The 21,291-nt window shown below is 42.5% G+C and overlaps 1 protein-coding gene across 14 annotated transcripts in view; it reads right to left on the bottom strand.

The window, feature by feature from the left end:
• Positions 1-21,291, bottom strand: part of epb41l2 (erythrocyte membrane protein band 4.1 like 2) — a 52,159-nt gene that overhangs the window by 22,203 nt on the left and 8,665 nt on the right. For 13 of the 14 annotated variants that reach the window (XM_019279027.2, XM_019279025.2, XM_019279019.2 and 10 more), the window contains exons 2-7: positions 15,378-15,610; positions 15,065-15,250; positions 13,207-13,464; positions 9,475-9,579; positions 9,260-9,302; positions 5,857-5,932 (exon numbers count right to left, since the gene is read on the bottom strand). In XM_019279027.2, the coding sequence (XP_019134572.2) occupies positions 5,857-5,932; positions 9,260-9,302; positions 9,475-9,579; positions 13,207-13,464; positions 15,065-15,250; positions 15,378-15,596 (887 nt within the window). In that variant the 5' untranslated portion in view covers positions 15,597-15,610. Of the gene's footprint in view, positions 1-5,856; positions 5,933-9,259; positions 9,303-9,474; positions 9,580-13,206; positions 13,465-15,064; positions 15,251-15,377; positions 15,611-19,310; positions 19,761-21,291 lie in introns of those variants that run through there. The other variant, XM_019279020.2, reaches the window with a different exon arrangement.

The following is a 21,291-nucleotide window of genomic DNA, read 5'->3' as shown; positions in this document are numbered from 1 at the left end:
ATCTCTATATCTATATATATCTTAAATATATATATATAATCAATATAACATAAAATAATACACGTTCTTGTTTTTTTACTTAAATTGCCTTTAATGTGTCTATTGAAACAACGAAAGGGACAAAATTATACACTTAAGTGTTGGAGGGAGAAATGGCAGGTACCATGGTCACTCAGTGCAGGTGTATGCGTCAGTGAGTGTGTGTCCTCGATTGCCTTTAGCTACAGTACAACCGTCAGAGAAGTTGTTCGCTCCATTAGTCATACACTGCAACCTAAACGCTGTGTGCATGGGCATGCTGTGTGTCTGTGCGCATGCATATGCACAAACACAAATGATTAACAATGCGCACAATGTCGACTTGTTCTGTTGTTTTTTTTTACTTGTGTTACAAGTAAATGTGTGCTGTGTTGTCTCAGCGTTTATTTAATAAAAGGGTAGAATGATTACTCGTAATGTGAGGGGGCTTAGCAACTACCGCACAAAGAATCACCCAGTAGTCATGTTTCAGTGCAGCCTTTTTTTCGCATTCTTTCTGCCCAGCACAGCAAAGGCAGACAAAGTTGACGACTAAGGTGGTCAATGTAGTTCGCATCTAACATTCCCTCAGGAGCTAGTGTAAACCGAAAAATAATAATAAAATAAAAAAAAAGCCCAAGTGAATATTGGATTTATATTCATCATTAGACAGAACTCCAAATAAATGTACTCTCTGCTGCTGAACTGTAAATAGGAACTGTTTGCTAACAAATTCATTGACAGCTCAAATTAAGCGATAATGTCAATGATGTGTTTACAGTTTGTTCTATTGTCCCAAATGGCCATACAAATCTATTCAATTAAAAAAAATATTAATCAAATGAATGCACATTTAAGGAACACACTGTCTGTGTGTGCGTGTGTTTGTTTGTGTGTACCGGCGTGGTAATGTCTTCAGTGAGCAGTGAGGGATCGGGAGGGTAGAACTTGACATTGAATGCAAACTGCCAGTTGTTACCTGGAGAAAGAGAGAGTGATTTACAGCACAAGGACATTACATATGTACAGAATAATACAGGGGAATATGTACATATGAGAACTAGAAAAACAAAGTCTCAAATGGGAATCAGTTGCCAGGATTTTCGTGCATTCCATCCATCCATCCCTCTGCGTATCTCACCATCTGTCTAATGCAGAACAGCTTTTAGAGAGTATTAAGCCTGGTACATCACGCATGCATACACACACACAGTGGTACGCTGCAGATCTGTATTGCATAACCTCATTCTGGCCTCACCAAACTCAAATGGTTTTCATCATCATCATCATTAAGACATCCCATTTCCTATTCTCATTCCCTCAGGAGCTTCATTGCCTGCCACCTTTCTCCATCGATATCTCCATCTCCATCCTTTCTGTATTGTTTGGCTCCACCCAGCAACCCAGCATGTACGCATGCGCGCGCCCACACTCAATATATGGAGGTCGCATCATCTGGAAAATTTCCATCCGGGAAAAGCTGACATCACATCAAGACCATTTCCTCCTCCAAGGTCATGCAGGCATTCACGTGTACACACACGCCAACAAATCCTCACATACAGAAACACACGCGCAGACGCAGAGGCTGTGCAGCTGCATCAAAGAGGAGCGGGGATATGAGTGGACACTGTGAAATGAGACTCGCTCACTGCCACTGAGAAAGATTCAACACATGAGATAAAAACAAGGTGGAATATAAATCTGTGTCTCATGCTGATATGGTGCTTCTTATTGTTTCCACTGATTATCGGCACGTCATGCACAGAAATGGAAAATCTTGAGTGGACAGACCTGTTGTTTTTTTTTAGCCTGTGTGTGGATGTGTGTCATGTGTCTGGGAGTGAGATTGAGTTTGTAGTTTTGTCGGCAGCACTAAGTGCTTTGGGAGTCTCTTGTGACCGTTTTATCTTTCTGCACAGCCACGTGCCGCCCATCATCCATCCCATGGTGAAAAGAATAATAAAAGTCCACTACATTCTTCCTGGCACAATTCCTCACTTCTCCATCACCCCCCGTCATATTTACGATTTAGCTTCCACCAGCCTTCTTCCTTCCTATGTTGATCCCACCAAGTTTTTTTGGGGAGCATTTTTTTCTTTAAAGTCTGTGCTCAGAGTGGAAAACTGGTGAAAAGCTGTTTTAACCAACTCCACATTTCAGTAATATATCGTCAAGTCTTTCACATGTTTTCAGCAACTATTTTCCAACATATTTAAACGTTACTTTGAAAGAAATCTCAGAATTGCCTTTACACAGACTTTAAGTAGCATTATTTTGCTTATATACTATTAATGTACAAACATTATTCTAAAATCCTATCACTTAAGCATCGGTTAAATAGTTTGTTCTCATCGCTGGCAGTATCAGCATGGCGGCACACCCAGCACTTATTAAGGTGTAGCTTGATTGTGGAGAAAACGTGTGGGCTGCAATTAAACATGAAGAGCAGCCAAACGCACTGGAGGGGTCTACTGACTGGACTAAATCCAGACTCTTCAGACTTTTCTGCTGGCTTTGCAGCGACATTTCAGCCAACGTTTCGAGAGCAGACGAAATCTTGTTCTCATTATCTGTCAAAGTGAAATCTAAGAAGGGGCTCACTTTGGATTTCAGTTTTACTTCCAGTGGTGCTTTCTTTGGTCTCAGGGATTGACGGCAGATTTTTTCGTGTCGTTTGTTCAATGGATCAGAACAGCGTTTGACAGCTAGATATACGGGCTCAAGTTTCATTTGTATTGGCTCCATGTCGAATTCAGATAAGCGACACTTTCAGCTTCTTCTGTCTGTTTTATTTCTCCTTTCTTTTTAAATGCTGTCACATTTTCCACAAACTTTCCATCAGCTGACCGACAGTTTTTTTTCAGCTCTTTATCCATTTTATTCTGATTAAATCACAAGATTTTTCTCTATCTCTGTATCCCACTCTTTAACCCTGATGCCATAGAGACAAAGAGCCAGACACACCCACGCACACTGCTTTGGTCGTAGCACGCTGCATGTGGGTGTGGGTCTTCTCAGATGGGAGAGTGCAGCAGACAGACATCCAAACACACACCACTAAACAACACAACACACACATGCAAACATGTTTATCTAATGTTTGTTAGGACATATCTTAATTTTTTTGCCTTGAAAGCAAAGGACAGGCAGCAGCAGCTTCATTTTTCAAAAATAATTCAAGAACCATTCAGTAACAAATGTTTATGTCCCAGCCCAGTATGCAGTGACGTACGATGGTGATATTTTAGAGGAATTGTTGTCGGATGTCATTTGTGTGGTGTTGTGTCTGTACACTGAAGAGCCAACACACACTCCACCTCTCTCACTATAAGCATTCGAAACACAGAAAATGTACACAAATGAACACATGCGGGCAGTTGCATACCACTCATCTATGAACCACAGGCGCAACCACACACACCGCGACACAGACACACAAAAACACAGGCATGTGTGTCTACCACATACACACACACACGCCTTTTAACTTACATGTGGTGCTGGTTTGTACATTGAACCTCACGCAGTCTGCACACACCAGATGTAACTACCACACATATACTAATTCTAAAATAACACTTTATGAGCGAAATGATATGTCTTTACTGAGGCTTCCACTTAAATGTGTTGACTTAAAAGTTTCAGGCTGGCTGTTAAAGTCTGGTTTGACTTTGAGGAGACATGAGAATAAACAGCCAAAAAAAAGAAGTGATGTTTTCTTTTAAAAAAAGAAAAAAGCAGCGTTGTTGCATTCTCAAAAACTCTCTGAAAAATTATTACGCAACAAATAATAAGTTAGTACACAAAAAACACAATTACGCACAAAGAAATAACAAGCTGGAGAAGCGCAACCTAATTCATCTAAATTCTAACCAGATCCTCTTTGTCACTGCACTGATGTCAAACGCCTCGTTGCGCTTAGACACTTGTATGCTGTCTGTCAACAAAACACGGAGTGCTACGCCGGCCTCGCATTTATAAACAGACAACGGTTAATAAAGCCGATCGATGAATAATGAAGCAGAGTGATCACACTTTGGTGACCTCTTCCTCGCTGCCCGCCTCTGGCAAGACTGCATGTTGTTCGGTTCAGATGTCTCAGTCTTCTGTCCGTCTTGATGCGATCCTTTTCCCTTTAATGTGGGGATACCTTAAACTTCTTTATAATTCAAATTTATTTTAATTCATTGACTTTGACAACGAGGGTTTATGTTGAACATCTTGCAGGCTGCGTAGAGATGCGTATGGATTGTATTTACAAAAGGCAGCATTTGAAAAGTAAAAATAAAACTTACTGCGTATCGTTCTCTTGATTTCCTTTGTGGGATCCAACCACAACTTGAGTGAGGCAGGGAGACACAGAGCAGGAAGAAGAAAGTTAACTCCATCGTGAAACAGCGTCACAAGAACACTATACAGACAGACTTTCATGTCTGGATGTTTCTTATATGTGCACATTACTGATTATCTGGCATACATACATCCGTGTGTGTGCTGTGTGTGTGTTTTGTGTGTTGTGGTGTGTGTGTGTGTGTGTGTGTGTGTGTGTGTTGTGTGGTTACATACCTTTGTTTCCTGGGTGTCTGTGTATGTCAGCCCAAAGTAGTCTTTTTCAGTAGATTTAGATGTCACACACCTTAAAAGAATAAGTACTGGCCCTTAGCCCGTTTCTGTAGAGAGAGAATTCAAACACACAGATTAAAGTTTGCTCCATTTTGTGCAGTGTATGACTAATGGAGCGAACAACTTCTCTGACGGTTGTACTGTAGCTAAAGGCTAATCGAGGACACACACTCACTGACGCATACACCTACACTGAGTGACCATGGTACCTGCCATTTCTCCTCCAACACTTAAACTGTATAATTTTGTCCCTTTCGTTGTTTCAATAGACACATTAAAGGCAATTTAATGTAAAAAACATGAACTGTATTTTCACATATATATATATATGTGAAAATACAGTTCATGTTTTTTACATTAAATTGCCTTTAATGTGTCTATTGAAACAACGAAAGGGACAAAATTATACAGTTTAAGTGTTGGAGGAGAAATGGCAGGTACCATGGTCACTCAGTGTAGGTGTATGCGTCAGTGAGTGTGTGTCCTCGATTAGCCTTTAGCTACAGTACAACCGTCAGAGAAGTTGTTCGCTCCATTAGTCATACACTGCAACCTAAACGCTGTGTGCATGGAGCATGCCTGTGTGTCTGTGCGCATGCATATGCACAAACACAAATGAATTAACAATGCACACAATGTCGACTTGTATCTGTTGTTTTTTTTACTTGTGTTACAAGTAAATGTGTGCTGTGTTGTCTTAGACGTTTATATTAATAAAAGGGTCAAATGATTACGTGAAATGTGAAGGGGGCTTAGCAACTACCGCACGAAGAATCACCCAGTTCAGGTTTCTGTGCAGCCTTTTTTAGCATCTTTCAGCTCATTGTTTTGGTTTGAGAACCTTCAACTTTATTGTTTCTGCCCAGCACAGCAAATGGCAGAGAAAGTTGACGACTAAGGTGGTCAATGTAGTTCAGCATCTAACATTTCCTCAGGAGCTAGTAATAACCGAAAAAATAAAAAACAGCCAAAGTGAATATTGGACTTATTCATCATTAGACAGAAACTCTGCTACTCTCTGCTGCTGAACGTGTAAATAGGCAACTATTTGCTAACAAATTCTCTATGACAACTCAAATGAAGTGATGATGTCAATGATGTGTTTACAGTTTGTTCTATTGTCCCAAATGGCCATAAAAATCTATTCAATTAAAAAAAAAATCAATCAAAATGAATGCACATTTAAGTAAACACATGTCTGTGTGTGCGTACCGGGTAATGTCTTCAGTGAGCAGTGAGGGATCGGGAGGGTAGAACTTGACATTGAATGCAAACTGCCAGTTGTTACCTGGAGAAAGAGAGAGTGATTTACAGCACAAGGACATTACATAATGTACAGAATAAGTACAGGGGAATATGTACATATGAAAACTAGAAAAACAAAGTCTCAAATGGGAATCAGTTGCCAGGATTTCTGTGCAATTCCATCCATCCATCCCTCTGCATATCTCACCCATCTGTCTAATGCAGAACAGCTTTTAGAGAGTATTAAGCCTGGTACATCACGCATGCATACACACACACAGTGGTACGCTGCAGATCTGCTATTGCATAACCTCATTCTGGCCTCACCAAACTCAAATGGTTTTCATCATCATCATCATTAAGACATCCCATTTCCTATTCTCATTCCCTCAGGAGGCTTCATTGCCTGCCACCTTTCTCCATCGATATCTCCATCTCCATCCTTTCTGTATTGTTTGGCTCCACCCAGCAACCCAGCATGTACGCATGCGCGCGCACGCACTCAATATATGGAGGTCGCATCATCTGGAAAATTCCATCCGGGAAAAGCTGACATCACATCAAGACCATTTCCTCCTCCAAGGTCATGCAGGCATTCACGTGTACACACACGCCAACAAATCCTCACATACAGAAACACACGCGCAGACGCAGAGGCTGTGCAGCTGCATCAAAGAGAAGCGGGGATATGAGTGGACACAGTGGCAGTGAGCGAGTCATTTCACAGAGAAAGATTCAACACATGAGATAAAAACAAGGTGGAATATAAATCTGTGTCTCATGCTGATATGGTGCTTCTTATTGTTTCCACTGATTTTATTCTTGGCACGTCATGCACAGAAATGGAAAATCTTGAGTGCAGACAGACCTGTTTTTTTTAGCCTGTGTGTGGATGTGTGTTCATGTGTCTGGGAGTGAGATTGAGTTTGTATGTTTTGTCGGCAGCACTAAGTGCTTTGGGAGTCTCTTGTGACCGTTTTATCTTTCTGCACAGCCACGTGCCGCCCATCAATCCATCCCATGGTGAAAAGAATAAATAAAAGTCCACTACATTCTTCCTGGCACAATTCCTCACTTCTCCATCACCCCCCGTCATATTTACGATTTAGCTCCCACCAGCCTTCTTCCTTCCAATGTTGATCCCAGAAGTTTTTTTGGGGAGCACTTTTTTCTTTAAAGCCTGTGCTCAGGGTGGAAAACTGGTGAAAAGCTGTTTTAACCAACTCCACATTTCAGTAATATATCGCTCAAAGTCTTTCACATGTTTTCAGCAACTATTTTCCAACATATTTAAACGTACTTTGAAAGAAATCTCAGAACTGCCTTTACACAGACTTTAAGTAGCATTATTTTGCTATATAGTACTATTAATGTACAAACATACATTCTAAAATCCTATCACTTAAGCATCGGTTAAATAGGTTTGTTCTCATCGCTGGCAGTATCAGCATGGTGGCACACCCAGCACTGTAAAGGTTAGCTTGATTGTGGAGAAAACGTGTGCGGCTGCAGTTAAACATGAAGAGCAGCCACACGCACTGGAGGGGTCCACTGACTGGACTAAATCCAGACTCTTCAGACTTTTCTGCTTGGCTTTGCAGCGACATTTCAGCCCAACGTTTCGAGAGCGAGACGAAATCTTGTTCTCATTATCTGTCAAAGTGAAATCTAAGAAGGGGCTCACTTTTGGATTTCAGTTTTACTTCCAGTGGTGCTTTTCTTTGGTCTCAGGGATTGACGGCAGATTTTTTCCGTGTCGTTTGTTCAAATGGATCAGACAGCATTTGACAGCTAAGATATACGGGCTCAAGTTTCATTTGTATTGGCTCCATGTCGAATTCAGATAAGCGACACTTTCAGCTTCTTCTGTCTGTTTTATTTCTCCTTTCTTTTTAAACTGCTGTCACATTTTCCACAAACTTTCCATCAGCTGACCGACAAGTTTTTTTTCAGCTCTTTATCCATTTTATTCTGATTAAATCACAAGATTTTTCTCTATCTCTGTATCCCACTCTTTAAACCATGATGCCATAGAGACAAAGAGCAGACACACCCACGCACACTGCTTTGGTCGTAGCACGCTGCATTGTGGGTGTGAGCATAGACAGAACATCCACACCCACACCACTAAACAACACTGCAAACATGTTTATCTAATGTTTGTTAGGACATATCTTAATTTTTTTTTGCCTTTGAAAGCAAAAGGACAGGCAGCAGCTTCATTTTTCCAAAAATAATTCAAGAAACATTCAGTAACAAATGTTTATGTCCCAGCCCAGTATGCAGTGACGTACGATGGTGATATTTTAGAGAGAAATTGTGTCGGACCTGTCATTTGTGTGGTGTTGTGTCTGTACACTGAAGTATCCAACACACACTCCACCTCTCTCACTATAAGCATTCACAGACACAGAAAAATGTACACAAATGAACACATGCGGGCAGTTGCATACCACTCATCTATGAACCACAGGCGCACACACACACACACACAGCGACACAGCCACAAAAACACAGGCATGTGTGTCTACCACATACACACACACACGCCTTTTACACTTACATTGTGCTGTTTGTACATTGAACCTCACGCAGTCTGCACACACCCAGATGTAACTACCACACATATACTAATTCTAAAATAACACTTTATGAGTCAAAATGATATGTCTTTACTGAGGCTTCCACTTAAATGTGTGACTTAAAAAGTTTCAGGCTGGCTGTTAAAGTCTGGTTTGACTTTGAGGAGACATGAGAAATAAACAGCCAAAAAAAAGAAGTGATGTTTTCTTTTAAAAAAAAGAAAAAAGTCAGCTTGTTGCCATTCTTCAAAAACTCTCTGAAAAATGATTACGCAACAAATAATAAGTAGTACCACAAAAAACACAATTACGTCAACAAATGAAATGACATGCTGGAGAAGCAGCAACCTAATTCATCTAAATTCTAACCAGATCGTCTTTGTCACTGCACTAATGTCAAACGCTCGGTCGCTCTAGACACTTGATAGCTGTCTGTCAACAAAACACGAGATGCTACGCCGCGCCTCGAATTTATAAACAGACAACGGTTAATAAAGCGATCGATGAATAATGAAGCAGAGTGATCACACTTTGGTGACCTCTTCCTCGCTGCCAGCTCTGGCAAGACTGCTGTTGTTCGGTTTCAGATGTCTCAGTCTTTGTCCGTCTTGATTGCGATCCTTTTCCCTTTAATGTGGGGATACTTAAACTCTTTTATTAATTCAATATTTATATTTAATTCATTGACATTTGACAAAGAGGGTTTATGTGAAACATCTTGCAGGCTGCGTAGATGGATGGATAGATTTACAAAAAGGCAGCATTTGAAAAGTAAAAATAAAACTTACTGCGTATCTGTCTCTTGATTTCCTTTGTGGGATCCAACCAACACTGGAGTGAGGCAGGGAGACACAGAGCAGGAAGAAAGTTAACCTCCATCGTGAAACAGCGTCACAAGACACTATACAGACAGACTTTCATGTCTGGATGTTTCTATATGTGAACATTACTGACTTATCTGGCATACAATACATCCTGTGTGTGTGTGTGTGTGGTTACATACCTTCTGTTCATGGGTGTCTGTGTATGTCAGCCCAAAGTAGTCTTTTTCCAGTAGATTTAGATGCTCACACACCTTAAAGAATAAGTACTGGCCCTTAGCACGTTTCTGTAGAGAGAGATTCAAACACACAGATTAAAGTTTGTCCATTTTGATGTGAAAACAACTTTAAAAGCTCCCAAATAATGTTTTAAAATGTCGTTTTAAAGCCTGAGAATGATGATAAGGAGGAAAAAAGGGTGTGATAAAACTCTGTGTATGGACTAGAGAGACACTTCTAGAGAGGCTGTTCCATTCTCTCCATCAATGCATCTCTGTTTCATCTGTTTTATCTACATCTGTTCCATTATTCTCTCGCTCTCTTTCTCAGTCTCTCCATCTGTCTCCGGGCAACGCATTCCTTCATAGGCCCGATGGGAGCCTTAGCCATAAAAACCTCCACACTCAACTATGACAATGACATTTAGCACACATCCGTGCGTGCGCGAGCGAGCGGTGCCCTTTAGACAGACAGAATGTCAGACAGAGAGGGTGGAAAAGAGATGAGAAAGAATGAAATAATCAAATAATATTCATTTCTTTGCAGTTAGGCAGCCTCTGTCTGACACATCAAATGACAGTGGCCTTTCGCAGACAGACTCGCAGACGGGGCAGGGAGCGTGGTGAAAGTGGAAGGAAAGAGGATGAAAGAGTGCATTTTTCTTCTCGTCCTGGGACAGCTGAAAACATCTGCGGTATTTTCCTATACTTGGTCAAGCACATGCGCCACATACAGAAACTCAACAGTGTAGCGGCATTGTGAACGCCCCGAAGAATGTGAGAATGTGACCTTTTCGGGGTGTCTGTGTCTGTGCCAGCGTGCCTGCAAGCAAGGCACTACCTAAGAACAATTGTCTAATGGCTGCAGGCAGTTACAGAGTCCTTACTTTTATCCACACATTTTTGGTTGTCTGTCACACACTGATGTTGACAGACAGACTACATTTTATTTAAAAGCACTTTTCTAGGTACGTCTGGTGAAAACATTAAAACAATACACTAAAAAAACACGTTAGACTTAAGTTAAACATTAAAAGCAGTTCTAAAAAGGTCTGTTTCAGAAGGTGGATTGGTCAGGGGAAGGGGGCAGTTATGGAGAAGGCTTGGTTACTTGGTCCTGTGTGGTGGTGTTGGGAGGTTCGCATCAGAGGACAGAAGCTGCGGTACAGATTGTGGCGATGGAGCAGGTCAGTGAGGTATGAGGGGGGTCTGATGATGATGATCTGAGAGGCCTCACCAGGACTAGTTAGATATTGTCAAGTTAACTATTGATCATGGATAATATAGAAAAATAGCCTTTTTTAAAAAAGGATTTATTGACGTCTAGCAGTGTAGATGCTGATTGTAACCCCCTCGCCTCACACTATCTGTCCTAATGTTGTGAAGTACGGTGAACGGAAAATATGAGAGGCCCTATCTAGAGCAGCATTTAGTTTGTCTGTTCTGGGCTACTGTACACACATGGTGGTTGAACATGGCAGACTCTGTGGAAAAAGACCCCGCAGTGTCTGTAAATATACAAGGCTCATTCTGAGATAACAAAAACATAAACATTCTTATCTTCACCTACAAATATGGAATATTCTGTTAATAAAGCCCCTAAATCTTACACACTGGCCTTTGTATCCCCAGCAACATAAAGGTCCCTACATCACCAGGTACTAAACTGCTATAACTGTAAAATTCACAGGAATAGAGTTATCTAAACATAATCATGTGGAAGAATAAAACCATATAAGGATCATAAAAGAGATAGAGAGACTTTCTGTGTAAACATAGAGGCAGTAAATGTGCAGCTGTATGTGTCAAACCCAAAGCGACCCTACTTGACTCGATGTCTGACTGAAACCTAATATAATTCTATGAAACGGTACTTAAACCGTGTGACACTAAAATCCCGCTGAAACCAATACTAATGAAATTCTTAGACACGGCATTAAGATCATGTGACACTAAGACTCTCCTTTGAAAGCCGGTATTTAAAGAGAGTCAGAGAAGGTTGATTCAAGGAAGTACGACTGAGACGTATGTGATGCCATCGGTTTAAAACCAGGACAGAAAGATGGGAGAAGACTGGACATGGAGTTAGAGTAGAAACTGGGGTGTGTGTGTGTGTGTTTGTGTGTGTGTGGTATTTTGTGTGTGTTGGAGGTCTGCTAGGCAAAACAGAAAATTTAATCTCTGGAATGCATTGTGTATCTCTCCCTCTCGCGCCCTAACTATGCCAGTGTGTGGAGGGAGAGATGGATGTGTGTGTTAAATGTGTGTGTGTGTGTGTGTGTGTGTGTGTGTGTGTTTGTGTGCATTTCAGGACAATAGCAGTAAGCTGCGGCATCAGCGTTTTCTGTTGCGAGACAAAGCAGCTACTGTTCAAACGATGGTAGATGCTCACAGGCAGGGCCGATGGGCGTTGGCACGCTTTAGATAAGAGAAAAGCGGTTTTGCCGTAGTAAAGTTGCCAGTTGAAATCCCTGAACCGAACGGGGAAAATCTAGACACAGAGAGGGGAAAAAAAGGCTCACTGTTTTGTTGAGGGGCCTTTGAACCAGGCACTTAACTGTTAACAGCTCCAGTGGACCTGCACAGCAGCTATTCTGGGTAGCTTCCCACTGAATGTGAGTGAGTGTGGGAATGTGAGGAGGGGTATTGCTAAAAAAAAGTGCATGCTGCTTGGGAAACGGTAGTTTTTAAACCATGATCGATGGTCATAATGAGAAAAACACACGTAAACGGTCTGGAAGGACGATTCTGGTCAAATTATTTATTTTTCCTCTCACAATATGAAACACACCAAATGAAAACACTTCTGTGTTTCTTAGTTATTTTTAGGGAGCTCGGAAATCACAGATATGCTTTTAATTTTACTATTGTTAATAAATTTACGCCGGCATGAAGGTGAAGGACGGGTGATGTTGTGAGTATGCCGGAGTATGAACAGGAAGGTTTGGGGAATGTGCTTGTTAGGAAGTAGCAGATGCAGGAAACTAATCTGGTGGGACCCCCATAATCTGCCGAGGTTTCTTTGTGTGTGTGTGTGTGTGTGTATGTGTGTGTGTGTGTGTGTGTGTGTGTGTGTGTGTGTGTGTGTGTGTCACCAGACAAGCCCCTGTAACATGCTCTGCGTTTATCCCCTAAACCACGCCCAAACACTGAGAGCGGGTGCTTCTGCCATAACTGCACTTTGAGTCAGAAAGTTAAACACCCCATGCCATTCACACACACACACGCACACACACAGCAGAACTGATCCTATTAGTGATTACATCATTGACACACTGGCACTCACGTGCGGCCTACTTGACTAGCAAAATAACATATGACAATGTGTGAATCCTGTCTGTCAGTATCTAGTAAGATTCATGGATGTGTATGGTGTGAAATTCTGATAGTTTCAGGTACTGTTTTATCTTGCCCCATCGCATTCTGCTGTAACTGGTTGTTGGTTTAATCCCAAGTGATCAGAAAAAAAACTAACCTCGTTCGACTTATTTTTCCTGCCTAAACAGGTGTAAACAAAAGCAGCTGCATGACAGGACAGTGAACACTCAGGGTGTCACCAAAATGCACAAACAGAAAAGAAAAAAAAAACATTCCTTGAAAAAGGGATTAGGTTTAAATCACTGCTGTTTACCCTCCACGCCCACGTTCACGTTGTACGTTGTGTGTGTGTGTCTGGTCTTTTGGCTGAAGTCTTACCTCCACCTCACAGGTGAAGTCCGTCCCGTCCAGGAGGTTCACGTGACACACCACCAGCTTCATCTTGGTCTTCCTCACCAGGCGGAGAGGAGACTGGAAAATGGAGGTCTGGCCTTCTCCTCCTCCTCCTACTCCTTCTTCTTCTTCTTCTTTGCCTCTCTGCTCCTTCTGCTCCTCTTCTCCTTCCCCCTCTGTTGTCACCTTGGCCTCTTCGGTACTCTTCTCGGCGCTCTCCTCGACCTTCTCTTCCTTGGCAGGCTGACGGCGAAAAGGGAGAAAAGCGACGTCAAACTGCAGCTATGGTTCCCCCCGCGGTGGACGTCATGTAAAAACTACATAAGCTAAAACCTGATTGTCTGTCCAAACTAAGCAAGAGGAAACACTGTTTTCTCTCTATCACTGTCCTTTAGTAATTCCCCCTCTGGTCTGAATCTGCTCTTAGAAAATTGCAGGCGTTTCTTTTGGCCTGATTACTCAAATGTTGATGTCACAGGGTGGGCCTGGGTGCCTTAATGTGATCACTGGATGGAACAGTTTATGTGTGTGCATGTGTATGAGGGAGAATGGTTTTGTGTGTGTTTGTCTCTCTCTCTCTCTCTTTTTCCTTCTCTCTTGAGGCAGAGGAGGAAATTTGTTTAGGCAAAACACTTTTCACTAGTTTAGAGTTTTGGTGGTGGTTCCGCCTCTGACTTGCAGCAGTAACATTCATGTGACACACATGTGATATCAAGCGAGAAGTGTTGCATGCTATTCACGACTGACTGAGTAAAAAACTAAATATGTGCATGTCTTCTGAAAAGCAGGAGTTACTGCAGTACTCTTCTTAGTCAAAGGATTATGTCACAGGAACAAATCGGAAATGGAAACTTGTATATGAATAAACTGGAAATGAATTGCGTTGTCTTTCTTAACAAAAGATAGCTGTGTGGATCGATAAACACTAAATTCATGTTTGCTAGACTATTTCTTTGCCAGGAGCAGCTTGGAGTTGCCAGTGCCTGCCTAGAATTGATCAATCCAGAAAGTGACTGCCCACAGCCAAGAAATAATCCAGCACTAACACCCCTTAAACCACAGCTTTTGTGCACATTAAACAAAGATATCATGGGTAAATTGGTAAGCTTTGTGGCCGCTGATAGGTGGATTTTGATTTGTTTGCCAGACTGATAGCTGCTAACTAAGGTAGCTGAACTGGTTGTGGCTTTGTATCTAAAAGGCCGCGTTTGAGACTGATATCAATCTTCTCATCAAACTCCAAATTCCAGATCTAATGAACTGCTGCTTTAAAGGATTGGTGTTTTTTTTGTATTTAGTTCCAAACTCTGGTTAATGGACCAGTACCCACATGCAGACCATCTGCTACGGCGCTGCAGGGAAACCATACGATTCAGCATAAAAGCTCAATAATAATTACATGACTTTATGCACAATTACAGGCTGTTTCTGCTGGAATCAACTTCAACTTGGTACAGCCTGTACACTTCATATTATGCCCCCAACAACAATATACAGTATTGATCTAAACAGTCCATTATCACCACGTTTTAGGGTTTAGCAGTAGATGAAATCTGTGTCATCGTTTTTTAGTTTTAGTGAAATTAAGTTTTAGTTTCTGTTTTTTTTTCTTTTTTTTATGCCAACACACTTTCTTTTGTACCCTCTCTCTTCTTGTCTCTCTCTGTCATTTACTATCAGTCATAAGCCTCTATCAAGACTTATTTGTGTATTTGGAGAACAGACAGATCATCGGTAAATCTGCATGTGAAGCCGCAAACAGACCAATGGGAGACCCCCTCTGTCTGCTTTTGTCTTCCAGCATGTGTCCAGATGTGCTGTGGATAGAAATGAACCTACGTACCTCGGTGTCTGCGCTGGCGTTGGAATGAGACTCTGCCTCTTTTTCCTTCACTTGTTCCGACTTCACGGCCTCCTTCTCGTCCACTTCCTCTGCGTGACCGTTCACTTCTGGGGCAGGACCCTCTTCTTCCTGTGTCACCTTGTTAACGGCTTCCTCTGTGGGCGGAACCTCCTTGGTTGGCGAAGTCTACATGGGAAAAGGAACGAAAACAGACTCAGCAAAGAATCAAAAGACTGGCGCACAAAAAGATTGTTGCGTCAGGTTTTCTGAGTCAGCCATGACATTGTAATGAGTTTTTAAATGGGAGTTTTACCTGACTCTGAGACTTCTGCTTCTTAAGCCATGTTGGCAGGTATCGAGCGATTCCTTTTCCCTCTTTCCCGTCCTTCTCCTTCTCTTTATCCTTCTCCTCTCCCTCGGCGTTCGCTACTTCCGCGTTTTCTTCCGCGGCCTTCTCTGACTGGTCGGGCTGAGCGGCTGACTCCTCGGCTTTCTCCTTCACCTCTGTCTCAGAGCCCACCTCTGTTGTCATGGTGACACGTCAACCTGCAGAGCGGGAAAGGAGAGCGATGGAAAACATTATAATTTATTTCAATTTTAAGAGATGACATATTTTTTATTTGCTTTACAAGATACACAATTTTTAAGGTTTATTTCATTGGCTCCTCATCCTGAAGAAAGAAAAAAGGAATTAAAATGATATTTTGTGGCATTCGGGTTGTTTTGGCTGCTGGTATCTCACAGAGAAAAATCAGACCGCACAGAATTTGGCACGAGTATACATTTTTCATGGCATGCAGAAGTATCTTTTATAAATGAGCCACATGGTCCGACGTTTTTTCTTTGAGAATAATCAATGTTTCCCTTTATAATGAGTGTACGAAGAAAGAAAAATACCTCTGGAATCATGAAGCTGTTAGGTAATCACATCGTGTAATGCAACACCAAAATCAAACATGTTAAGCTTATATAAGTCAGCGGCTCACAGCTGTAAGCGCATGAGCTCATGGCTGATTAAAACATTAGCTCTCTTTTTTACACACACAGCTACATGAAAACACAAGAGTTTAGGATGTCATTATGTCACATGACGAGTTTCATCTAGGTCAACAGCTGGTTATAAGGAGTTGCACACATTCGTGCGCACACCCACGAGCACACACACACACACACACAGCGAAAGAGACGAAATTACTCAAGTCTTAACATCTGAGTCATTGGTTTTACCCTGCAGCTGTGATCCACACACACACACACACACACACACTCTTCAACCCAAATATCTTTGGCAGCGCTGTCCACACACACCCCATCACAGCAACAGACTGTTATCCAGCATGACATTAAATTGATAACACTGGATGACCGTGACTTTGGTCTCGAGGGGAAATCGAGGTCAGAATATGCAAATCCACCCACTACCCAATGTAGTCTCTACCTGCCTGCACACACACAGATTGGTCTGTGTGTGTCTGCATGTTCGCACACAATCGGAGCTTCGGGCTAAGGGTTACGAATGATTCATACACTATGAAGTCACTGTCCTTTCATTTGTTCTGAATCTTTCTCAGCCGCCTTCTCCTCACACCCAGCCCCCCTTCCCTCTCATTCTATTACTTATTACGTCGTCTGCATTTTACTTTCTGGCCATCTTACCAGTCCTCTGACTTTCTCTCTTCTGCCCTGCCACCTTCAATAAGAGAGAACACACGCATACACGCATGCACACGCACACACACACACACACACACACGTCCACAGTGCAGCAGTGTTGGGAGGGGGCGGAAATAAAAATAGAACAGGTCTCCTTACGCATGATCGGCTAATGAGGTAGGGAGGGGAGGAGTGCAGAGAAGAGGGATGGAGGTGTGTGTGTGTGTGTGTGTGTGTGTGTGTGTGTGTGTGTGTGTGTGTGTGTGTAAATGTCAGAGAAGCAACGCTGTATGCGTTTGTGCAGAGAAGGAGATGAAATACAAAAACTGACTCATGTTGCATGACGATGGAATCACAGTGACATTACACAGCAAAAAGCACTCCGGCTCAAACCCAGTGGTTACTATTAAAGATGTAAATCTTTAAAATCAGGTCACCAATATAGTTTTTAGCCACGCTATAATGTCTGCTTGTTGATGCTTCAGTCCAACACCTTGGTCCAGACTAACGTTTGTACTGACATTCGTGTCACCTTGAGGATGAATCACAACACAGCGACTCTTTGTGATCCCTAACTTTTCATCTAGCGCCATAATGACAAACACCTGCGCAACTAATAGCATTTGTATGTAGGTTAAAGTGCTGTCTGAGATGATGAACAGAGTAAAAATTATACCTGCTGAACGTCGACATGTTAGTGAGCATGTTAAATACTGATGATGCTCGTCAGTCTTGGCAAAAAGACTTGGTAATTAACAGCACCGACTGTGGTTAGTATTAATGGTTAGTGCGACTTAATCTACAGGCGAGTATCTAATAATCTTCAATAAACGAAGTCATCTACCATACTGCCATTTGTCACCGGTGCTCTTTTCAACACTCATCACTTCCCACTGTACTCTTTGGTCAACTGTCCATCATTCTACATTAGGCAACAGATTCACCTGTTTCACTTCATTTACAAAACAATCATTAAAAAAACTCTCCATATCTCTGCTCACTATTCAATATAGCAAACAGTAACAACAGGAATTTATGCTCTAGCAGGTTCATCAGTGTGGTCATTCTTAGTCTTAGTTTGCGCCGCCTTTGCTCGCTGCATCTTCTATGTAAACGACCACATGTTCATGGTTTCACTGTTTTCAAAGCAGGAAGAAGCTGTTTCAGTTTCTCGCTGACTGACACGCACGGTCAGCGTCATTAGACGGACCTGTGACAGGTGAAGCAGTATGGAACCAAAGTGTAGCTGTGCAGGTCCAAGATCGAGATTCATTTGATTTCAACATGAGCATATTTTTGTCCCTGTGCATGAGGATCTGCCCATTATACTCCTTCATTCTTGCAACTCTAGAGTAGAGTCATCAAAACTGCAGTTCCCACTCCTCTAAGCTGCCGTGTTTCTCAATGGACTAGCCAGCAGTGTTATGTCTGTGTGTGTGTGTTTGTGTGAGTTGGCATCAGGGTGCAGCTTTTTCTTTTTTTTTTGCAAGATGTTCGTCATGGCCACTCAGGCCTGCTTTAAACCGGCCCCCTTTTTCTCAATGACTGGTTTAACACCGAGAACCTTGTTCTACCTCTCTCACAGCTTTCTAACTCATCCTCTCTTCACTCTCCGTCTCTTTCTATCCATCTTTCTCTTCTAACGCTCCAGCCTGGGGTGCCTCTTTTCTCTTTTTCACTAAATCTCTGCACTCATCCCGATCCCTTCCGTCCGGGCCCCCTTTCAATCCCCCTCCAATCGTCCCCCCGCATTATCTCCCCCTAAACCCCTCCTCTGTCTCTCGTCTTCCCACAGTCTATATAAACAATAGCAGTGACATTATTACAGCTTCCTCCTACACATACACACACGTTGACTGGTTTATGGCAGTAAAAGCATCTGTATGGGACTTAATGTTACGACGTTAGCAGTCATCACAGTAAAGTATGCTTGTATATGACTGAGCTACCATGGTTTCATATGAATGAGGTCAAACACGGGTTTCTTTTAGCAGACCTGCGTCATAGACTCATCTCCTGCATGAAAGGATTTAAACTGTTGTCAGATGTTATGCGTTATTTCATCAAGAAAGCATCTCGCCTTGAATTCAGAATCCAGATTTGTGCCGCTGGGACGTTTTATCTGACTATTCCATTTCATCAGCGGCACTGAGGTAACCCAGTTGTACGAATAAACAAGATGAAAGCTTCAACAAAGTCAGACCTGCAGCTCGTCCTGCCATTTGAATCAGACAAGGTGTTTCTGTCTTTGTGCACGTGGTTATGAAAGGTTTTTTTTCCCCTGATTCATCTGTTTCTAACACTCACAACATATCTCAACTTATTCCCTCATCTTATTATCTAAGCGCTGACATATTTGACTTTCTGTCGATAGCAGCGTCAGTATTTTATATGTTTTCCCGCTGACTGTCACAGCAAAGATCAAAAATGAACTTATAGTAGGATTATAGAGACATTTAAGTAAACACCTCCTTCAGGCTTTATTGCCATACTACACATGACACTAAATCCATCCTTCCAACACCTGTCGTGCTGGTTTCGGTTTTCCAGATGAACGGTTGAATGAACCGATGCACACAACTTATGGACTTACCTCTCGCTGCTGCAGTTGCTCTTTCTTTCCCCCCCCGTAACTCCTTTCCTTTCACTTCTTAGCTCTCACTTTCGTTTTTTTTGCTTGTATCCTCACGTTTGTCTTTCTTTTGTTCACTTTCGTTCTCCACCTCTTGGCAAACGCTTGCCCTACAAAACTGTCATTGCCATCTTCTCTCCTCCATCCTCTCCTCTCTCTCCCTCGGAGCACTGCGCCTGCTCCCCTTGAGACTATCGCTCAGAGAAACAAGGGCAGAAAAAACGAGAGGGGGGCTGGGGCTGTGCGTGTGTGGTGAGGGAGGGTGTAGATGGTGCAATGGCGATAGGTTAGAAGAAGAACGAGATGGAGAAAATATGGATGGAGGAGAAAGGAGAGAGGCGAGCTTACTGTCACAGATTACTAACAGGAACTAGCTCACTCAAAGAATCTCACTGAACCATTACTTCACGTTGTTGGCCTGCGATGTTTTGTAATTACACATCACATCCTGAGGAAAGAAAACAAAAGTAAACAGAGACAATAACACACAGAGAAGAAGCTCCGCCCCTCATATTCTTCTATTTTGGCTAAAACTCCCTGTGGTGAGAGCAGTGCTTATGTTTTATATAAACTTTTACTGACCAGACTTGATCCCCATTTCCACACATGAATCCAAACACAGCAGCTCCGCCACTTACAACTTTATTGCTGTCTGTCTGGATTTAAGAGGTAGTCGTCATAGCAACAACTCGCTGACCTGGCCTGTGGCCGGGAGATAACACTTTTACGAGAGGCAGGCGCAGGGGTGGGTGTAAGAGTCGAGAAATAGAAGTTCACTCAGTGGCTTTGGTGATTTTTAACATTTATGATGAAGCAAATGTGACTACTCTCTGAGTCTAATAAAAAAATAAAAAGACAAAAACATACACAGGCACGCCTACCCCACTCTGAGGAGGCAGACCAGGGTGGGCATAAAGGGGAGGAACTAGTTTCCGTGACAACGACATTCATGGACTACAACCATAAATCCCCATGGAGACAAGAGATTACCGCAGCAAAAATACAGATTAGTGGACGAGCGTAGAAGTGACAATGGAGATTATTGCCGTGCATAAACCAGTTTCGAACCGCGGCGTATTACACGCTGGACCTTCAGGGACCGCTCTCCCCTCCCTCCTCGCATCCTTGTTGATGTACCGCACCCACTGGAGAAGAGCGCTTGGCTTTCAGCAGCCCTATAAATGATACCAATGATGCTGGTATCCATCTGCTCTGTGTCATTTCCTCTCAACACCACACTGCGCTAGTAAATAGCGCTTGTTCCGTGCCGAGCTATTTTCTTGTGAATTTCAAGAAAAACAACCGTCTAACCAAGCCTCTTGACTCCTGTAACTCCTCCATCCTCCATCGAGGCAATTATTCAACAGCAAAGACATTTTACATTCCAGTTTACATTCCGGCTCTGGCGCAGTTACAGTAGATATAATTTCCAACCTCGGTCCCTCCTGTAAAAGCTCTAGTTGGGTTGGCGTTTTTTTTTTATGAGAGAAACACAAACCTCTGAATCCCTTGATAAGCTCCGAGATGTGGGCAGTGATACAGCAGAGTGGAATCAGGCAGAGTGTGGAGGTGGTAACAGGTGTTATTCTATCATAACATTACACATCTTATTCAGGTGTGTGTGTGGAGTGACCCCACGCGTTTCTGTTTGGGGTCGCTCCACAATTCACTTCATTGTTGAGCTACAATGGTTGTTTCTGGCAGCCGGTGTACACCAAGTGCAAATGGTTTCCAATGAGCTAAGAATCTGAATTTGATTGGCCATCGTACAGCTAAGACTGATGAATTAAAAATCCGACCAGAGCAGATCGCACTGGGACATCCCAGAACACGACAAGCCAACAGCTTTTCGAATTATTCCACCACAGCCCAACAGCTGACAGTTAACCGAGCCCCAGTTTGGTTTTGAAATAACCACACACACACACAGGACCAAACACAC

This window comes from Larimichthys crocea, chromosome XI (assembly GCF_000972845.2).
Source record: "Larimichthys crocea isolate SSNF chromosome XI, L_crocea_2.0, whole genome shotgun sequence".
Taxonomy (NCBI): domain Eukaryota; kingdom Metazoa; phylum Chordata; class Actinopteri; family Sciaenidae; genus Larimichthys; species Larimichthys crocea.
Note: the sequence above shows the minus strand (reverse complement) of the source record. Positions and strands in the feature narration are given on the sequence as shown.